Here is a 16,513-nt window from a genome sequence, read left to right as displayed (position 1 = left end):
GTAATGTTAGTAAAAAAATTCCTTCTCTCCATCCCTCTGAAGGCCACCTTCATTGTGATCTAAATCTCCACAAGCTTTGTGTCTTGAGATTGTTGATTCTAGGGTGCACTATTGTTTTATGTGGAGGAGGCTGTTTCCATCTTGGGTTTTCTGTCGGCCTCGTTGCCTATCTTTGTGATTTTTCTCTTTGGAAACTGAGGATCTCATACTATGTTGTCAGGGTAATGACATCTTTTCCTGGGGACTGTGTTCTGGAGCTCAGGAAATGGTGCAGAGCTGGCCCAGTTTCTTTTTACAGATCCCATACCCAGTGACCTTTCCTTTTCTAGACTCCACATCTAGCTTTTGTTACAATACCCATGAAAAGGCGGATTTAAAAATCAAAGCCAAATTTGCGTCTGGGCCTGGACTAAGCATGCTGAGACCGTCTCCCCTCTTCTCCCCACACACCCCCAGGAAGTGCGTCTACAGTGGAGAAGAGTCTGCGCCTTGTTTCAGGGGGCAGGTCACCTGTACTCCTTAGGAGCCATTTGTTTTCAGAATGAAAATGTTTAGATTCCTGGGCACATAGAGCCTTCTGTGGGCAACTAGTTCCAGGACATCCTCTGAATCTTCCTAAGGAATTTTAAAAAAGGCTTTGCTGTTCTTTGCCTCATTGTTCCCCTGACTTTAATCCTTGAATGATTTAAGGTTGGACTGGCTAATGAGGGGGCTCCCCACTGTGGGTTGAGGAATGGAGTGTAGGAGGGAAACGGTTGCTTTGAGGATTATCAGATTTTACCTTGTCATTAAATGATCATAATAAGAGATCAGTACTGCTCAAATCCAACACACCAAGGTCTGTTCCACTCCAAAATCTGTGTGCGGTTTTTTCTTACACCAGACTGCCTTCTAGGGGTGCGTTTGCAGGTTTTGGTGGCAGTTGGAAAGGATTTTCTTTTCTTTTTAATTTTCAAAATCTCCTTTAATTAAAACATAACATCCCATTCATCTTATTAATAGATGATTTATAATAAATTTACTTCGTTTTAAAATTAAGGCTTTATGGCTTTATGTTTTTTGAGTAGTTTTAGGTTCACAGCAAAACTGAGCGAAAGGTACAGAGGTTCCCTCTGTCCCTCTGCCCTGGTGCGCATGTGTCTCCCCTGATTACCCCTATCCCAGATGATTTCCTCTTAAATTCAGATTGCTGTACATGGCAACATTCATTCTTTTTAGGGATGAAATATGGTAAATTTTGACCTGCGCATGCAGTCATGTAACCTCTATTCTAATAAAACTATAGAATATGGTGATCACTCCAAACAGTTCTCTTGTGCTGTTTGTAGTCAAGCCCCCTCTTCCACTCCCAGCCCATGGCAGCTGTTTCTGATTTCTGTCCGTGTACTCTTATCTTTTCCAGAATGTTGTATAAAGGGACTCATGCCATACACAGCCTTTGGAGTTCACCTTCTTTTTCTTAGCATCATACCTTTGCAATTCATCCACGTTGCATGCATCGGGAGCTCATTCCTTTTTGTTGCTAAGTAACATTCCACTATATGGAGTACTATAAATTATTTATCCATTCACCAGTTGGTGGACATTGGGGTGTTCAGTTTTTAGTTATTACAAATCAAGCTGCTTTGAACTCATACTTACAGATTCACTTATAGGTCTTTGTGTGGACGTATATTTTGATTTCTCTTGGGAAAATACCCAGGAGTAGGATTGCTGGGTTGTATATTAAGTATATGTTTAACTTTATAAGCTATCACTAAGCTTTTTTCCAAGAGGGCTATACTATTATGCATTTCCATCAGCGATGGACGAGAGTTCCAGTTACTTTACAGTCTCCTCACTACTTGTACTATCTATTTTAAGAAGTTTTGGCGATTCTAGTAGGTATGTGGTGATATCTCACTGTGGTTTTAATCTGCATGTCCTTAATGACTAATGATGTTGAGCATCTTTTCATGTGCTTATTTGCTAGTTGTATATCTTCTTTGGAAAAGTATCTGTTCAGATCTTTTCTCTATTTAAAAAATTGGGTTATTCTTATTGAATTGTGAGAATTCTTTATATGTTATAAATACAAATCTTTTATCAGATATATGTTTTGCAAATATGTGTTATCTTTTCATTTCCTTAGCCGTATCTTTGGGAGAGCAGAATTTTTTAATTTTATCAATTTCTTTTCTGTTATGAGTTATGTATTTTGTATTCTACCTAAAAAAAAATCTTTGCCTAATCCAAGGTCACAATGATTTTCTCCTATGCTTTCTTCTAGAAATTTTAAAGTTTTAGGTTTTACATTTAGGTCTATGACCCATTTTGAGATTAAAAAAAACATGGTATGTGAGGTGGTCAAAGTTCATTTATTTTGCATTTGAATGTTCATTTTTTCTCTACAGCTTTATTGGAAAGATTCTCCTTTCCTTATTGAATTATCCTGGCACCGTTGTAAATAATTGACTGTATATGTGTTGGTCTATTTATGTACTTTATTCTGTTTCTTGTATCTATTTGTCTATCTTTACACTAATACCATGTTGCCTGGATTACTAACTTTATTGCAAATCTTGAAATCAGGTAGTGTGAGTCCTCCGATTTTGTTCTTCATTATTGTTTTTGGCTGTTCTGAGTTATTTGAGTGTCCATATAAGTTTTAGAATCAGCTTGCCTATTTCTACAGAAAAGCTTCTGGGGACTTTTATATCGATTGGGGGGAACTGATGTATTAGCAATACTGAATATTCTGATTCATGAACATAGCATATATATACACTTATTTCAGTTGTCTTTAATTTCTCTTAGCAATATTTTATAGTTTTCAGTGTGTGGGTCTTGCATGTCTTTTGTTAGATTTACCCCTAAGTACATTATAGTTTTTGATGCTCTTGTAAATGCTTTCTTTTAAAGTTTCAATTTCTAATAGTTTATTGCTAATATATAGAAATAAAATTGGTATGAACCTTATTTAATGAAGCAGGAGGGGTCAGGTTGATGATGGCTTCATTTGCTTCTGGAAAACACAGGCAGGAGATTCCTGAGGGCCCCCAGCTGACGCCTCAGGGAGGTATTTAGGGTTCTCTTCTGGAGCGTCAGGTCCTCCACTAAACTGGTCCCATGCTCTCAGGAATTATCCAACTGTGTCCTTGCAGAGTAAACAGTAATACAAGTTTTTATGAATGAACGAAACAGATGTAGTTTTAAAGAAGAAATAACCTCGTGGAGGTTTAATACTGACCGTTGCTATTAGCCCTAGTTGTTTCCCATGCTTTCAGCCTTCACACATGTGGTTTCTGGTGGTCGCAGTGAGGATTCACATCCTACTTTATATCCTGTCTTGATGACTAATGTCAATTGACCCTAGACCATTTAGTCTGGCCCACAAGTCCAGTATTGAATGAATCCAATTGTCATTCCTTAGACAGGTTGCCAAACACTTAAATTAAAAAACAAAGCAAAACACTGGCAATAAACTATAAACTATCATGCATGCATCAATTCATTAATTTATTACTTACCCATCCAACACACTTCCATTGCATCACTAATTGCCAGGCATGGGGTTAGGTGTTAGAGCCACAAGGACGAATGTGAGCTGGTCCCTTCCCTGAGGAACTCTAGACTAGGCAGAAGGGAGATAGATGTAAAGGGACGGTTGCAGTGGACTACCTCAGGGTCACCTGGAGGTGTAGGCACAACACTCTAGGAACACAGAGAGGGGCCAGGGGCTGGGGAAAGCTTTCCATAGGAGCTGAGGCCTGAGCTGTCTCCAAGGTCAAATGCAAGTTGTCTATGAGAGTGAACATCCAGAAACTGGCTGAGATGACTGTGGGAGAGAACCAGCTCATACCACCTGATGGCCCTAAGAGTAATTTGTGCTGTGCTCTGTTGCTTCCCAGGGTCATTGTCCTTATCACTAAAGGCATTAGTAATGATATGAGCAGGATTGTCTAAATATGGCTTCCTTGTGTTTTCTACAAAGCACTTTATTTACATTATCTTATCTTGATAACAACTCTGGAAGTTCTACGGTTGGAGAAAAGTGAGACTCAGTGGGATCAAATGACTTGCTAGGCCAAGTGGCAGCGGGAGAACTTGGATCCAGGTCTGACCCACTTGGGGCTTATGCTTTGAGCACGACCAAACGCGAACCCGCGATAATGGTAGTAGCAGATCTCACTTGCTAAGCACTTAGCATGTGCCAAGCATTGGGCTAAGTGATTCACATGTATTACCTCACAGGAGTTTCAAACTTGTGATTATCCCTGTTTTACACAAGAGGAAACTGGATCTTAGATTATGTCACCTACTCATTATATATTAGTTACCGGCTTGTGTGTTACATATTACCCTGACCAACAAATGTTTGTTTTCTTAGTTTCTGTGCACAGGGATCCCAGGGCGGTTTAGCTGGGCTGTCCAGGACAAGAGCCATAATATTGTAGTGAGCTATTGACTAGGGCTGCCGTCGCCTCAAGGCTTGTTTGGGGAGGACCTGATCCTAAGCCCACTCTCCTGGTTGCTAGTAGTATGCCTTAGTGCCCTGTCTTGTGGCCTCTCAGTGAGTGGTTTGGGTGCCCTCAGGCCATGGCCGCTGGTTTGCCTGCGGTAAGTGATTCTACTGCAGGAAGAGAGTGAGAGCTCCCCTCAGACAGCAGCTGTGGTCTTTCCGTAACCTGCCCTCAAAGTGATGTCCCGTCACTTCCGCTGTATTTTATGGTCTAGGTGCAAGTCAGTAAGTCTAGCCCACACTCAAGGGGCGGGCAATGAAGTTACATGTCTTGAGTGGAGGAGTATTAAAGAATTTGTGATGCATCTTTAAAGCACAGCTAGTAAATAGCCAAGCTGAGGTTTAAGCCAGGGATGACAGACTAAAGACCCTGTGCCTTTAAGTGTTCTATTATACTCCCTCCAAATTTCACAAAAGCATTTTGGCTGGGTACTGTGTAGAAAGAAGCCCAGTTCTGCCCTCTGGGGACTGTTAATTTTAAGAAGTGCCTCTGAGAAAGTAAGATAGAAATATATAAGTAACCAAATCAGTGGAGAAAGAGGAGGAGGTAGGAGATTATTGGGCTCATTGGAGGAGCACCCACAGGGATACCAAGGGCAGGCTAGGTTGGGCTGTCAAGACCTCAGTCCAGATAGGCTTGCTGACAGAGCTGGCTTTGAGGAACACGGCAGCGGAGAGATTTGCACTGCTCTTGGCAATTCTCAGCAGTGAACCTGTTTGCCAGCCAAGCTCTCTCCCTGAAAGAAACAGGACTCTGCCTTGACATAGCTGCAGAGGCTAATAAGGGTGTTTTTTCTGAGGCGTGTATGCCCAGCGCATACTGACACATTCTAACGGGAACAGCTAATAGCATCATCTGTGCTCCCACACGTTCACTGCCCAGCACTTTCCCTGAGGCCGGGTTGCCATGGACAACCAGAGGCTGGCTCCCAGCTGCTCAAAATACCCCTATGTTGCTGTGTTCCACAGACTGCAGTAGAGAAACGAGGTTCCAGGAAGTTGCAAATGAATCCTTTGGAGATGTACTGAGCCTGGCACTTTTCACTGAACTTTCAGTTCAGCTGACATCTCTATTCAACTCTTTAAAATGACACCAAAAAGCCATTGGGCTGAGAGTGGGTGGATTTCTCCTGAGCTGAGCTGTCCTGCTTTCAGTAGGTGGTACTGGTAACCAGGCTGTTGGCAGGGTGGGTAGGGTGACTTCTCACCTGGGCCAGGCCTCTGGGTTGGCACTGCTCCTCTTCCTTCTTGGCCCTTTAAATGGACTCAGGCCACACCTGGAAAACACCTTGAGGTCTTGAAAAAGCCCCATCATCACCCTTGGAATTAGTGGTGGCACTCACTCTCCCATTCACAGATCCTGTGTTCTTTCCTACCATTTATTGGGAGTCTGTTTTTAGCAACTGCTTCACTGGTGGTGGTGATAGTAATGATGCTGGCGTGGATCTAATAGCAGAAGCTAACATTTAGTGGGTGCTATTTACTAAGCAATGTACTAAGTCCTTTATAGCATTTAAGCCTCCTGACACCCATAGAAGAAACATTCTGTTATTCTGAGATTATGGGTGATGAAAGTGAGGCTCAGCAAGGGTGAGGGCTTTGCCTACGGTCACACAGCTATTTAGTGACTGGGCTGACATTTGGCTCCAGGTGTGCCTGACTCCAAAGCCTGTTAGCCCACTCCTTGTCTCTTCTTCGGGTCTTGTTCTTCATTGCTGGTTCTCTAACCCCATTGTGTCTGCACCTTGGCTGTCCGTCCTTGCCTGGAGCACCTGTTGCTCAGGAACCTGCCTGGACAAGTCTTCTGCCTCAACCTCGACATGCTCCTTCGGATGAACTTTTGGTGTTAGCCCTGCGGCCCCACGCACCAGGGTAAGAGAGAGTCTCATTTCCTGCCCTGGCCCGAGGGACCGACTGGCTGGGCCTGCCTTCTGCCCAGCTCACCGGTCATGGAAGAGAGTTTGGACACACTGCTCTTGCCTGATGAAAAAAGTGTGCAGAGCCTAGCTTGTTACTGTCATGTTTGTGGAGAGTTTAATGACTTGCGGGTTTAGGGTTAGGGTCTCGACCCACAGTGCGTCGGAAAGCTCCACTCTGCTTATCTGCTGTTCCTTTCCCTGGCTATTCTCTGTGGAAAAGGGCATTTTTTATTTACTTAAAAGCTATTGTATTTTGCTGCGAGTGAAATTTCCTTCCTAAGGAGTCAGGTAGTCTTTCCATGGTCTCGCTCACTAATCTCCCTAAAGTAAATGGCCATTTGACTTTCCCGAATGAGCTTGTTTTTCTTGGGAGTCGTCCAATAATCATCCCCCATGCACAGCGGAGTCTGGCTCACCTGTGTTCCGTCGGCCAGAACTCTATTCACCGTGACTTCTGCAGCCTTCAACATGGTGTCAGTTGAGACTTGGGGGTAGGACCCTGAGGATTCCTGCAGGACGCCCAAGTACATTGCAGTTCTTGAGGGTGATTAAAGCCTGTTCAGTCTAGCATAATTGTTAGCCTGGAACTGGTTCCTTAGATTATTGTGATTCCCACGTGATTACTGGTAGTAACCTTGTTACCCTGGGTTACCTTGAAGGATAAATGTTAAAAGTAGTGATCATTAAATAAGCTGATTTGATTCAGTAATTTCTGTTAAAAGCATTACCAATATCTAGTAAATTGGAATTTAGGGGCATTGAGGCAAGAAAAAATATGCCTATTGAACTTCTTGGGCCTGAGTTTTTCTGAAAATGTAGAATGAGGGCTTGCCAGAGACAGTGGTTCAGGTCTCTTCTTGCCCTGATACCCTGTGGTCTTCGTAAGTAGCTAGAGGTTTGTAATTTCAGAGATGTAATGCATGTGGACTCATTTTTGTCTGATTGGTCGCTAAGATCAGGTATCTGTGGGAACAATCATTAATTAGTGTTCAAGATGGAAAATTTATTCTCTTTACTCTGCACAAGTAAATGGTGATGAGTGTAGTGCTCTTTGTATGGTGGCTTTTTGCAAGGGTTGCCATAGAAATTGGATTTCTTACGCCTAGGAGAGCGACAGAAAGATGGTTCTCCCTCTGCCTTGAGCGGCCTCCGCATTTCCAGGAACCAATGGTCCTGTTTCACACAACCTCATAACTACTCTTCGCAGATTGTTGTACAGGTTTTGAGAATTAAAAGTCTTCTCTCACCAGTGGTTCTATGAGCTCACAGGAAAATTTATTTTGAAAACCTTGTCCTGTATTATTTTTGTCTTTCTACTCATGTTTCACTTGAACATTGAAGTTTTTGTATTTCTCTAATTCCATTTCTATGTTACTATGAAAATCCTCAGAGTGTGGGATTTTCCTCAGTGCGATGTACCTTCTGGTGCCTTGGTGGAAGATGGTTTCTAGGGATGGCGAGCTTTCCTGAAAGCTTTGCCTTTTTTATTTACAGAAGAAGTCTGACAGCTTGTATAAAGAGTAAGAAACATTTCTTTTGGTAATTGAGTCAAAAGATGGAATGAATTCTCTTTCTTTGTATTTTGCTTTTCCTTGACATCCCCCGAATTGTAATCTGGTGTCCAATGTCTTACCCAAGACAGTGCATTCTGGCTTGTATATTTTTTCTCATTTAGCTGTATTTCCTTCATGTAACTCTTTGCATGTGCTATTTACTATTCATTCATTCTTTATTCAAAATAAATGTTTGAGTCCTCACTTTTACCTAGCACCATAAGGCCTTAGGGCCATCTTGATGACTGAGGCAGATAAATTTCCTGCCCTGGCAAAGACTCACTGTCTAGGAGGGGAGACAAGGTCGCCAGGCGGTTAAAGTACAATGCTGGTCGTTTTAATGGAAGAACACTGGGCAGGTGTGATTCCAGAGAAGGAACATGGAACTCAGAGTTTGAAGTCAGAGAGGTGCTCTTGGAGAAAGTGACATGTCAACTGAGACCTGAAGGATAGTAGGTGTCAGAGCAGAGGGATCAGAAAGGAGGGGGCATATTTTAAGGAGAGGGGACAGCCTGTGGGAGGGTGCTGGGTGCCTGAGGTCACTGCAGAAAGGAAAACTTAACACTGGTTTGATTCTCTCTGAGCCCCCAAATTTACATTTCAAAGAAAACTTTTGCAATACTTTGACTTCATTTTAGCTTTACCAATTCAAAACCAGAAGGACAATGCAAGTTCTAGGCATGTTTATGAAGGCAGGGCATTATTGACCCTGGATGACTTGGGCATTGTCTGAAGTTTGCTGAGGGGCTAAGTTCTTCCTTGAACTGTTCGTGGATGCCTGTGTAAGCAAAGAATCACAGATGGGAAGCAGTGTAGATTTCAGCTCCCCGCGGAAAAGGGCTGCCCTCGACTCAGAGCAGTGGGCCCTCTGTGCCGAGGCATGAGTGGAGAATGTTTAGTTCCAGAAGCAGCAGCAGCTCTAAGCCTGAACTGTGTCCTGGGTTCCTTTGGATGTCCCAGAAGTCAGAAGTAAATTCTGAGTTGTTGAACATTGGTCACCCACTTGGCCACATGGGGCTGTGGACTAACTCTGGTGACCAGAGATGACCCACTGGTGCAGTGGGTGAGCCTGAGTCTGGAGTCTTGAGGCTTACATGCCTGATCTTGAGTAGTGGTTGTCTGTCTCCTCGTATTATAGATAATGTTCACCTGAAGGACGTACTTGTGTGAGCTCCCACTGATTTTGATGGTCACTTCTCTTCCTAAAAATACATTGTCAGGGAGTAAAGAGCACTACAGTGATTCACAGTGGCAAAATTGGTACTGGCACACCACCAGGAAATCCCTGTGGTTCATGGGCTCAAACAGTGGTTATTAAAGAATGAGTAAGTACACCCTGTAGCCTATGCATTCAGAAATATTTTTGAAGTAATTTTACCTTAAAAATGCTTTCAAATTCTATACTATATTCTAAAATACACACACATTTTGATATATATTTGGGAATATTTTGTTTTGATATAAAATTTAGTCTCTCTGCCCAAAATCCTCGAGGGCGCTGAAGTTGCAGAAGATGCCGTGAGTGTCTGCACGTGTCCTAAACACAGCTCTGGGCAATGGCATCTGGGAAGCATAGATCTTAATGGTTGCGTTTCTGTGGGAAGATGCTCATTAGACATTTTGTGGATATGCATGTCTGTTGGTGATTAGGGGCAGCATTTTCATGTATGTAGCTCTGTAAATTGGCATCTCAGATCACCTATGGACCCCGGGCAGTTAGTATGCGGAAGTACCAGACATTGGTCACCCATGAATTGGGTGTTACAGAGACCCTGCTAATGTCCGCTTGTCTTTCTGGAGGTCATGATTGTGGTCGGTGGACAGGCGCCCAAGGCGATCCGCAGTGTGGAGTGCTACGACTTCGAGGAGGACCGATGGGACCAGATTGCTGAGCTTCCCTCCAGGAGATGCAGGGCAGGTGAGCAGCAGCATCTCCCAGCATGCAGGCCGCCTGTCCCTGCCTTGCCTCTCTCTGCTTGGTGGCAGAAGTCATGCTCTGCTCCTTGTTTCTCCAAACATCTGTGCATTATAGACTCTCTTCCTTTTCCGTCCGCACTTGCCCAGTTTCTAGCTGTACCTTCTGGGGTCAGTTCTTTTGTGCTTAGAGGCGTCAAGCTAAAATTTGTTTGCTTGAATGAAACAAAATCAGAAAAGCAAATATGAAAAGAAACCCGATGAGTCCCATAATAACTTCCAAGTATCTAGAGTTGGATATCCTCTTCTGTGGTAAATTATTCATATGCCTGCCTGACTTCCCCTTTGTGGCTCATCCACGTGAGTGAGCAGGTGCCAGAGACAGCCTCAGTGCCTTGGTTTTCTGTGCCTCAGGTGTGGTGTTCATGGCTGGCCACGTGTATGCTGTGGGCGGGTTTAACGGCTCACTGCGCGTGCGGACAGTGGATGTGTACGATGGTGTGAAGGACCAGTGGACGTCCATTGCCAGCATGCAGGAACGCCGGAGCACACTGGGCGCGGCTGTGCTCAATGACCTGCTCTACGCCGTGGGGGGCTTTGATGGCAGTACTGGTAGGTCCTAGACACGGTCCCCACCTGCCCCAGTCTGCGACACACCCTCCTTGCAACCCTGGTTTGCTCAGCCAGTTCTTGGGCCAACCTCCTGTCCATCCATAGCTACTTCCCCAAGAAGTTACCCATCCTTTCTTCTCTCCCAGCTTGGGTGCCAGAGCCAGGCCTTTCTACACACAAAAAAATGTGACTGCCCATGTGCTGTCATTTCTAGGGCTTTAGGAAGGACCCCAATCATCAGGAGGGGGGCTTTCGCCCTGCCTGTGGCTGGGAACCCATTACTCAGAAGATGAGACTTAGAAAGAGAGCATGCTTAGTTGGAGAGCATCTCAGGACTGTAGTCTGAACCCTCTGTTGGACAGATGAGGGAGCGAAGGTTTAGCCACAGGAAGAGACAGAGCTCAGGGCACACAGTTTTTCTCCATCGTCCTTTGTACTCCCCACCAAATCTTTGCAAGGCTGTGCCACTGCGGGAACATCCCTTTGCTCCTGGTCTTTTATCTGGCTTCAAAGTGAGAGTCGGAAACTATTAGTGGACATGGACTTGGAGAGATTATCTCATTTCTTCTCATATCTCCAGGTGGTGTCTCTGTAGACAGTAACTCTATGAAACTATTATAAAGTGATATCCTTTGACCCCCCCCCCCCAGGGATGTGAAAAAATATTTTTTACTTCTCTGAATTTTTATTTGTTTCTTTACAAGTGAGTGACTTCTACCAGCCTTCTCTGGACCTCACTCATGTAACTCCAGGGTCTTTAGCCCTCTGGGGGCTGCCTCAGTAATGGAACCTGGGAATAAAGAGAACAAAAGGGAAGTGGGACATTGTTTCTTTTTAGAATTATTTTAGGATTTTTCTTTTGGCTGTTATTAGACAAACTGACTAAACTGTGGCCTAAAAAATTAGAGATTTTGTTTTACTCCTGAAACAAGAAGTCTAGAGGTTGGCAGTTGCTAACTTGGTCCAGTTGCTCAAAAATATTGGGGCCTAGTTCTGTGAGAGTCTCTTGGCTTTATCCTCATGAACACAAGATGGCTGTTACAGTTCCAGCCTACGTATTTGTGTTCCAGGTACAAAAAGCAGGAAGAGGTGACATTTGTGTCATAAAAGCAAAGGATATTTCAGAAATCCCCATCAGATTTCTGGGTAGGTCACACTGATTTGTTCACCCCAAGCTGCCAGGGAGTCTGGGAAGGCAAGTTTTCAGCGTCTAAGGTAGATGAAGACAAGAGAAAAGAGTGTTGGAATAGGCGTTTAGTGAGGCAACCGGAGGTATTTATTCTATTCTGTAGATGTAACAATTTGTGCCTGCAGGGCAGTTCAGTTTTAACCCTGTCCTCTCACAACCCGCCCTGTGGTCCCCCCAGGGAGGCGCTGTGCAGGTGTGCTTCGGGCAGTGAGGTAGAGGCGGTGCTGACTCAGGTTTCTAGCCCCCAGGTCTGTACTCTTCCCATCCCCTCTGCTTCTCGGCACAGCAGGGTGAGGCCTGGTGCCACAGAAATCTCACGAGTCTCTTGTTTCCCAGGCCTAGCATCGGTGGAAGCCTACAGCTACAAGACCAATGAGTGGTTCTTCGTGGCCCCAATGAACACGCGGCGGAGCAGTGTGGGTGTGGGCGTCGTGGAGGGTAAGGAGCAGCCGTGGGCCCCACCCCAGCCCTGGGCCTTCTCCTGGATGTCTGGCTCTCTTCCTTTCATCACTGCTCCGAGTCAGCTTCTAGTGTCCTAATTTAGCAGATGAGGAAAGCTGAGACCCAGAGAGGTGAAGCTGCAGCCCGAGGTAAATAAGTGAGCGAACTAGGTGGGAGGAGCCTAGAAGGGACACGCGGCTTATCGTTTGGCCCGTTTTTAACGGCTGTGTTACAACAGCTCTGTTACGGTTGGGAAGTGGAGGAGAGTGGGGAACCCAGAGTCAGTACCTGACCCAGGAGTCAATGTAGAGGGGGTGAGAGTTCAGTGTTTAATACACTTCGTCCTCATGTTCGTATGTGGAACATCAATGGAGCCTGACTGAGGCGGGTGCCTCTTCCCAGGGCTGGTTAGTCCCTGCGGGGCAGTTGCTGGTAGAGCCCGGCTGCGGTCGGGAAAGGTGTGAGGGGTGATGCGGGAGGGAGCGGAGGAGTCTGGGGCCTGCTTAGACAGCACACCATGGTTTGTAATGGTGGTGCAGGTCGTTCCTCCTCCAGACCCTTCTGAGAGAAATAGGCAGGACTAGGATTTTCTCCATTCTCCAGAAGGGCAAACTGAGTCCCAGAGGGGTGAGTGGTATGTGCCCCTTGTTAGTAGACAGCACTGCCAGTCCTTGAACCCAGGTCTGAGTCCTAACCCAGTGCTCCTTCCACTGTGCCACACTCCTGCAGACCATTAGAAAAGGCTGATTAGGGAGGAGTTTTACAAACGTGTGAATTCAGTGTATTAAAGCATAGAGCATTATTTGGACTAAAACATTATACTTTGCAGAGCGATGCTGATTCATTAGCCTGCCCTGGGGTGGGAATTTACTGGAATATCTGTGCATCAGACTTGTGCATTCCGTCTCTCGTGGGTGTGCACAAGAACACACACCAGTGCTTCGGGGAGAGGGTGATGTGCAGTGAATCAGACAGCAGTGGAAAGATTCTCTCTTCTCAGCACACTGCTAGGTCTGTACCAGTGTTGTGCAGTTTAAATTTCCATGTTATTCTAACACCCCAAACAAGTCATCCTCGCAAGTGCAAGGATTTTGTCCTCCTATGGAGATAAGTTATTTCTTTCAGTCTCATCCTCCTGGTGGGCAGAATTGATTTGCCTGTCAAATGTAAGTGCTTTGACTAGCCACTTTCCCATTTCTCCCTGTTCCTCAGCCAGGAATATTAAACAGTAGAGTAGCATATCTTGTTAATAGACTCAAGGAGAAACCTTGAGTGGGCATTTTTGGGGGTTGGAATGGCTGACGGGGGTTAGAGGAGGTACCTTCATCATAGTAACTTGAAATGCCCCCCTGACCAAGGCCTCTGTGAGCGTACTCTCTTACGTGGAAGAAGCACTGCCCTGGAGCCTGCCCTGCTGACGTGTAGGACAGACAGGAAGTTGTTTCTTTTGTCCACTCTGAGTTTGGATCTCCTGTCTGTGAATCATCCTGGGCAGCAGAGAGTCTGAGAATGGTGAAGGGAGGGTCTTAAGTGGACTGTGCCTTGCTGTGGCCTTGTAGCTACAGCTCTCCACATTGTCCCCACAAGCTTCTCCTCCCTCCCACCATCTCCTAACCATGGCTGTGCGGTTGGAATGACACTAGGAAAAAAAAAGAATGGAAATCAGGGGCATTGCTGCCGGCCGCCCGGAAGAATCCCTACTTAGGAAAAGGGACAGTGAAGCTCGGAGACTAGGCAGGAGCTCCCAACAGTGTGGAGGTCATGTGCTATGGAGAATAAGGTTTCTCCTTATCCACGGGGGTTGCCCTCTGGAGCGTCTTGTCTCCTGCGCACCCCAGCCTTTTTTCTCCCCGAGAGGCTTGGCCTTTGACGAGCGGTGGGAAGCTGGTGAGCGGGTTGTTGCATCTGAGCCAGCACATTGTACGTGTGGGCTGGACCCTGGAGGAGCTGCAGAGTCCGGATTCTTCTCTCCGGCCTGGCAAGGGCTGACTGGGGAGGTGTGTGTTTCTTCCAGAAGGGCCAGTGGGGAGGACTTGGGCGGAAAACAAGGCCAGGCTAAAGGATGAAAGAAGAAGCAGTTGTACATATTTTATTGCCTACGGGGCGGGTTGGGGGCAGAGCCGTGATGCGCCAATAGTCCTGATGCCAGAGCATTGTTTTCAGCCTGAGCATCTCTTGCTAACATAAAATAATCGCAAATTTTCATGTACTAGTTGTCCTCTTGGTATTTCTCTATTAAGAAAAAACACATTGACAAAAAGTATTTTAAGTAACCCTGTTAGTGAGGTTTGCATCTGGTGTTTATTTAGTCTATAGCTAGTGTTGAGATCTGTGTTGTAACTCCATGGTCCCCATAGGCTTGCAGACTACAGGTAAGGGGGGGTTCCCCAGCACACACCCACGCGAGACCTTCCTCTGAGCTCCAAGACTACATGTTCAGCCTAAAATGTTTAAATAACTGCTCTGGGAGAACTCAAATAATAATGATGATAATTTCCTGACTCCTTTTCCCACCTCACCCCAACCTGAGGAAGAAATGATGCTCTTAGATAACAGCTCATGGGACTTTTATTTTAAAAATAGGTGATGGTGCTTCAGGGCTCTTGCATGGCTCAGACAGAGATCACAGGGAGTCTGCAGAGAAATTCTGGCCGTGTCGGCCCACAGTGTACCCAGAGGCCTCCATTCACATGCTCCGCCCACAAGAGTGGTGGACAGAGTACAAACCATGGCTAAGACAGGGTTCGGATTCCCACCGAAGAATATTTCCCATATTTGTTCTGCCTGCCATTGTGAGTGTTTAGCCAGAGAATCAGCCTTCCTGCCCATAGGTGGGGCCCTCTACTTTTCTATCTCTTGTGCCTTGTTCTGGAGAAGATCTAACAGTTGACTAGTAAGAATATGCTGAGCCGCAGCAGTGCTGGGCCAATGCTTTGTTCTGGGTGTTTGGTGCTTATTTAGAAAGAGGCTCAGTACTGCTTCAAGGAGCTCAGATGTAAGAGGAAGTAGACTCCTGAGATGGGAAGGATGCTTGCCTAGTTGGGGAATAAGTTGGTGGTGCCCCTGGAGGGAGTGGACCCTGCGGTCTGAGGGAGGCGGGTACCCAGTGGGTTAGAGATGGAGTTTCTGTCACAGTCTGGTTCCACGACAGGTCCCCAGCACCACCCTCATCTACTTTGTTCCAGGAAAGCTGTATGCTGTTGGGGGTTACGATGGGGCCTCCCGCCAGTGCCTGAGCACCGTGGAGCAGTACAACCCCTTGACCAATGAGTGGACATACGTGGCGGACATGAGCACCCGCCGTAGTGGCGCAGGTATGGGGGGAGCCTCAGGGCGCAGGCTCTGTCTGATCTACTCACAGGTGGGTCTGGAGACAGCAACTTAACCTCCTACCCTTATAACCTCCCTCTTCTTTCCTTTCAGTATGCATGATCCCACCAGCACCGTGTAGCTGCACACAAGCACTTGAAAGTGAACCTTTCCCGGGGGATTACTTTGCTAGAGAATGGCTGAGATAATACTTTCTTCATCGCCATCCCTTCCACTTTTGTGGAGATTCTGCGTCCCCTGAAAGTGGAGGCTTGATATGTGCCAGGCCTTGTCCTAATAAGGACTTTGTATGACTCAATTTATTTAACCACAGCCCTATAAGGTAGATACAATATTGATTTCACTTAACATTAAAAAAGTAAGTCAGCCAGGGACTGAGTAAATTGCTCAAGGTTATATCCTTAGTAGCTGGCAAAGTCAGGATTCCCACTCAAGCCTGTCTCACCTCAAAGTTAGCTTTTTCAACCTCCAATTTATTAGAATCTCATTCTTAGAAACTGGTAGGACAAGCACAGCTAGCTATCCTGGTCTCCAGTGGAGAAGCCAGAACTTGCTTGTCTGGTATCTGCTTTAGGGGCTGAAAGCCAAGCTGTTAGTGCTCATACTTGGGGAGGATAATCTTGTATCACCCCCACTCACTGTCCTCCACTTCAGCCCCCGGCCCCCACGGGAAGAGCATGACTTCCCACTTTTACTTCCTGTGGGAAGACTAGGAGCTGTGTGGTCCTTTGGGGTGTGCCAGGAAGTGGAGCAGCATTCCCTCTTCCTGTTTTGTCTTCCCCCGTCATCTCAGAGGACCAGAGGAGAGGGTCTGCGAGGCCCTGGCTTCCTTTCCCAGTTCCTGTGGGGGGTGGTGACTGATGACCAACCAGGGCCTGGTGGGAAAGTGGTGTGACTTCTGGGAAGGGAAGCCGCAGTTGGGAGTTCTTCCCTGCATTGTTACTCCGTTCTCTTCTTTGTATTTTTGAAGATTGAGCTGTGATGTCATTTTATAGTACTAGATACATGATTACTTCCTCAGCATTCCTTAAAAATTATGCTGTTTTAATATTTC

The 16,513-nt window shown here is 45.9% G+C and overlaps 1 protein-coding gene across 5 annotated transcripts in view; it reads left to right on the top strand.

The window, feature by feature from the left end:
* KLHL3 (kelch like family member 3) overlaps window positions 1-16,513 on the top strand; it is a 115,393-nt gene that overhangs the window by 87,141 nt on the left and 11,739 nt on the right. For all 5 annotated transcript variants that reach the window (XM_037060984.1, XM_037060975.1, XM_037061006.1 and 2 more), the window contains 4 exons: window positions 9,774-9,891; window positions 10,302-10,499; window positions 12,025-12,126; window positions 15,315-15,443. In XM_037060984.1, the coding sequence (XP_036916879.1) occupies window positions 9,774-9,891; window positions 10,302-10,499; window positions 12,025-12,126; window positions 15,315-15,443 (547 nt within the window). The remainder of the gene's footprint in view (window positions 1-9,773; window positions 9,892-10,301; window positions 10,500-12,024; window positions 12,127-15,314; window positions 15,444-16,513) is intronic.

Source organism: Sturnira hondurensis, unplaced genomic scaffold, assembly GCF_014824575.4.
Source record: "Sturnira hondurensis isolate 20B ecotype Veracruz unplaced genomic scaffold, ASM1482457v3 Scaffold0001120, whole genome shotgun sequence".
Classification (NCBI taxonomy): Eukaryota; Metazoa; Chordata; class Mammalia; order Chiroptera; family Phyllostomidae; genus Sturnira; species Sturnira hondurensis.
Note: the sequence above shows the minus strand (reverse complement) of the source record. Positions and strands in the feature narration are given on the sequence as shown.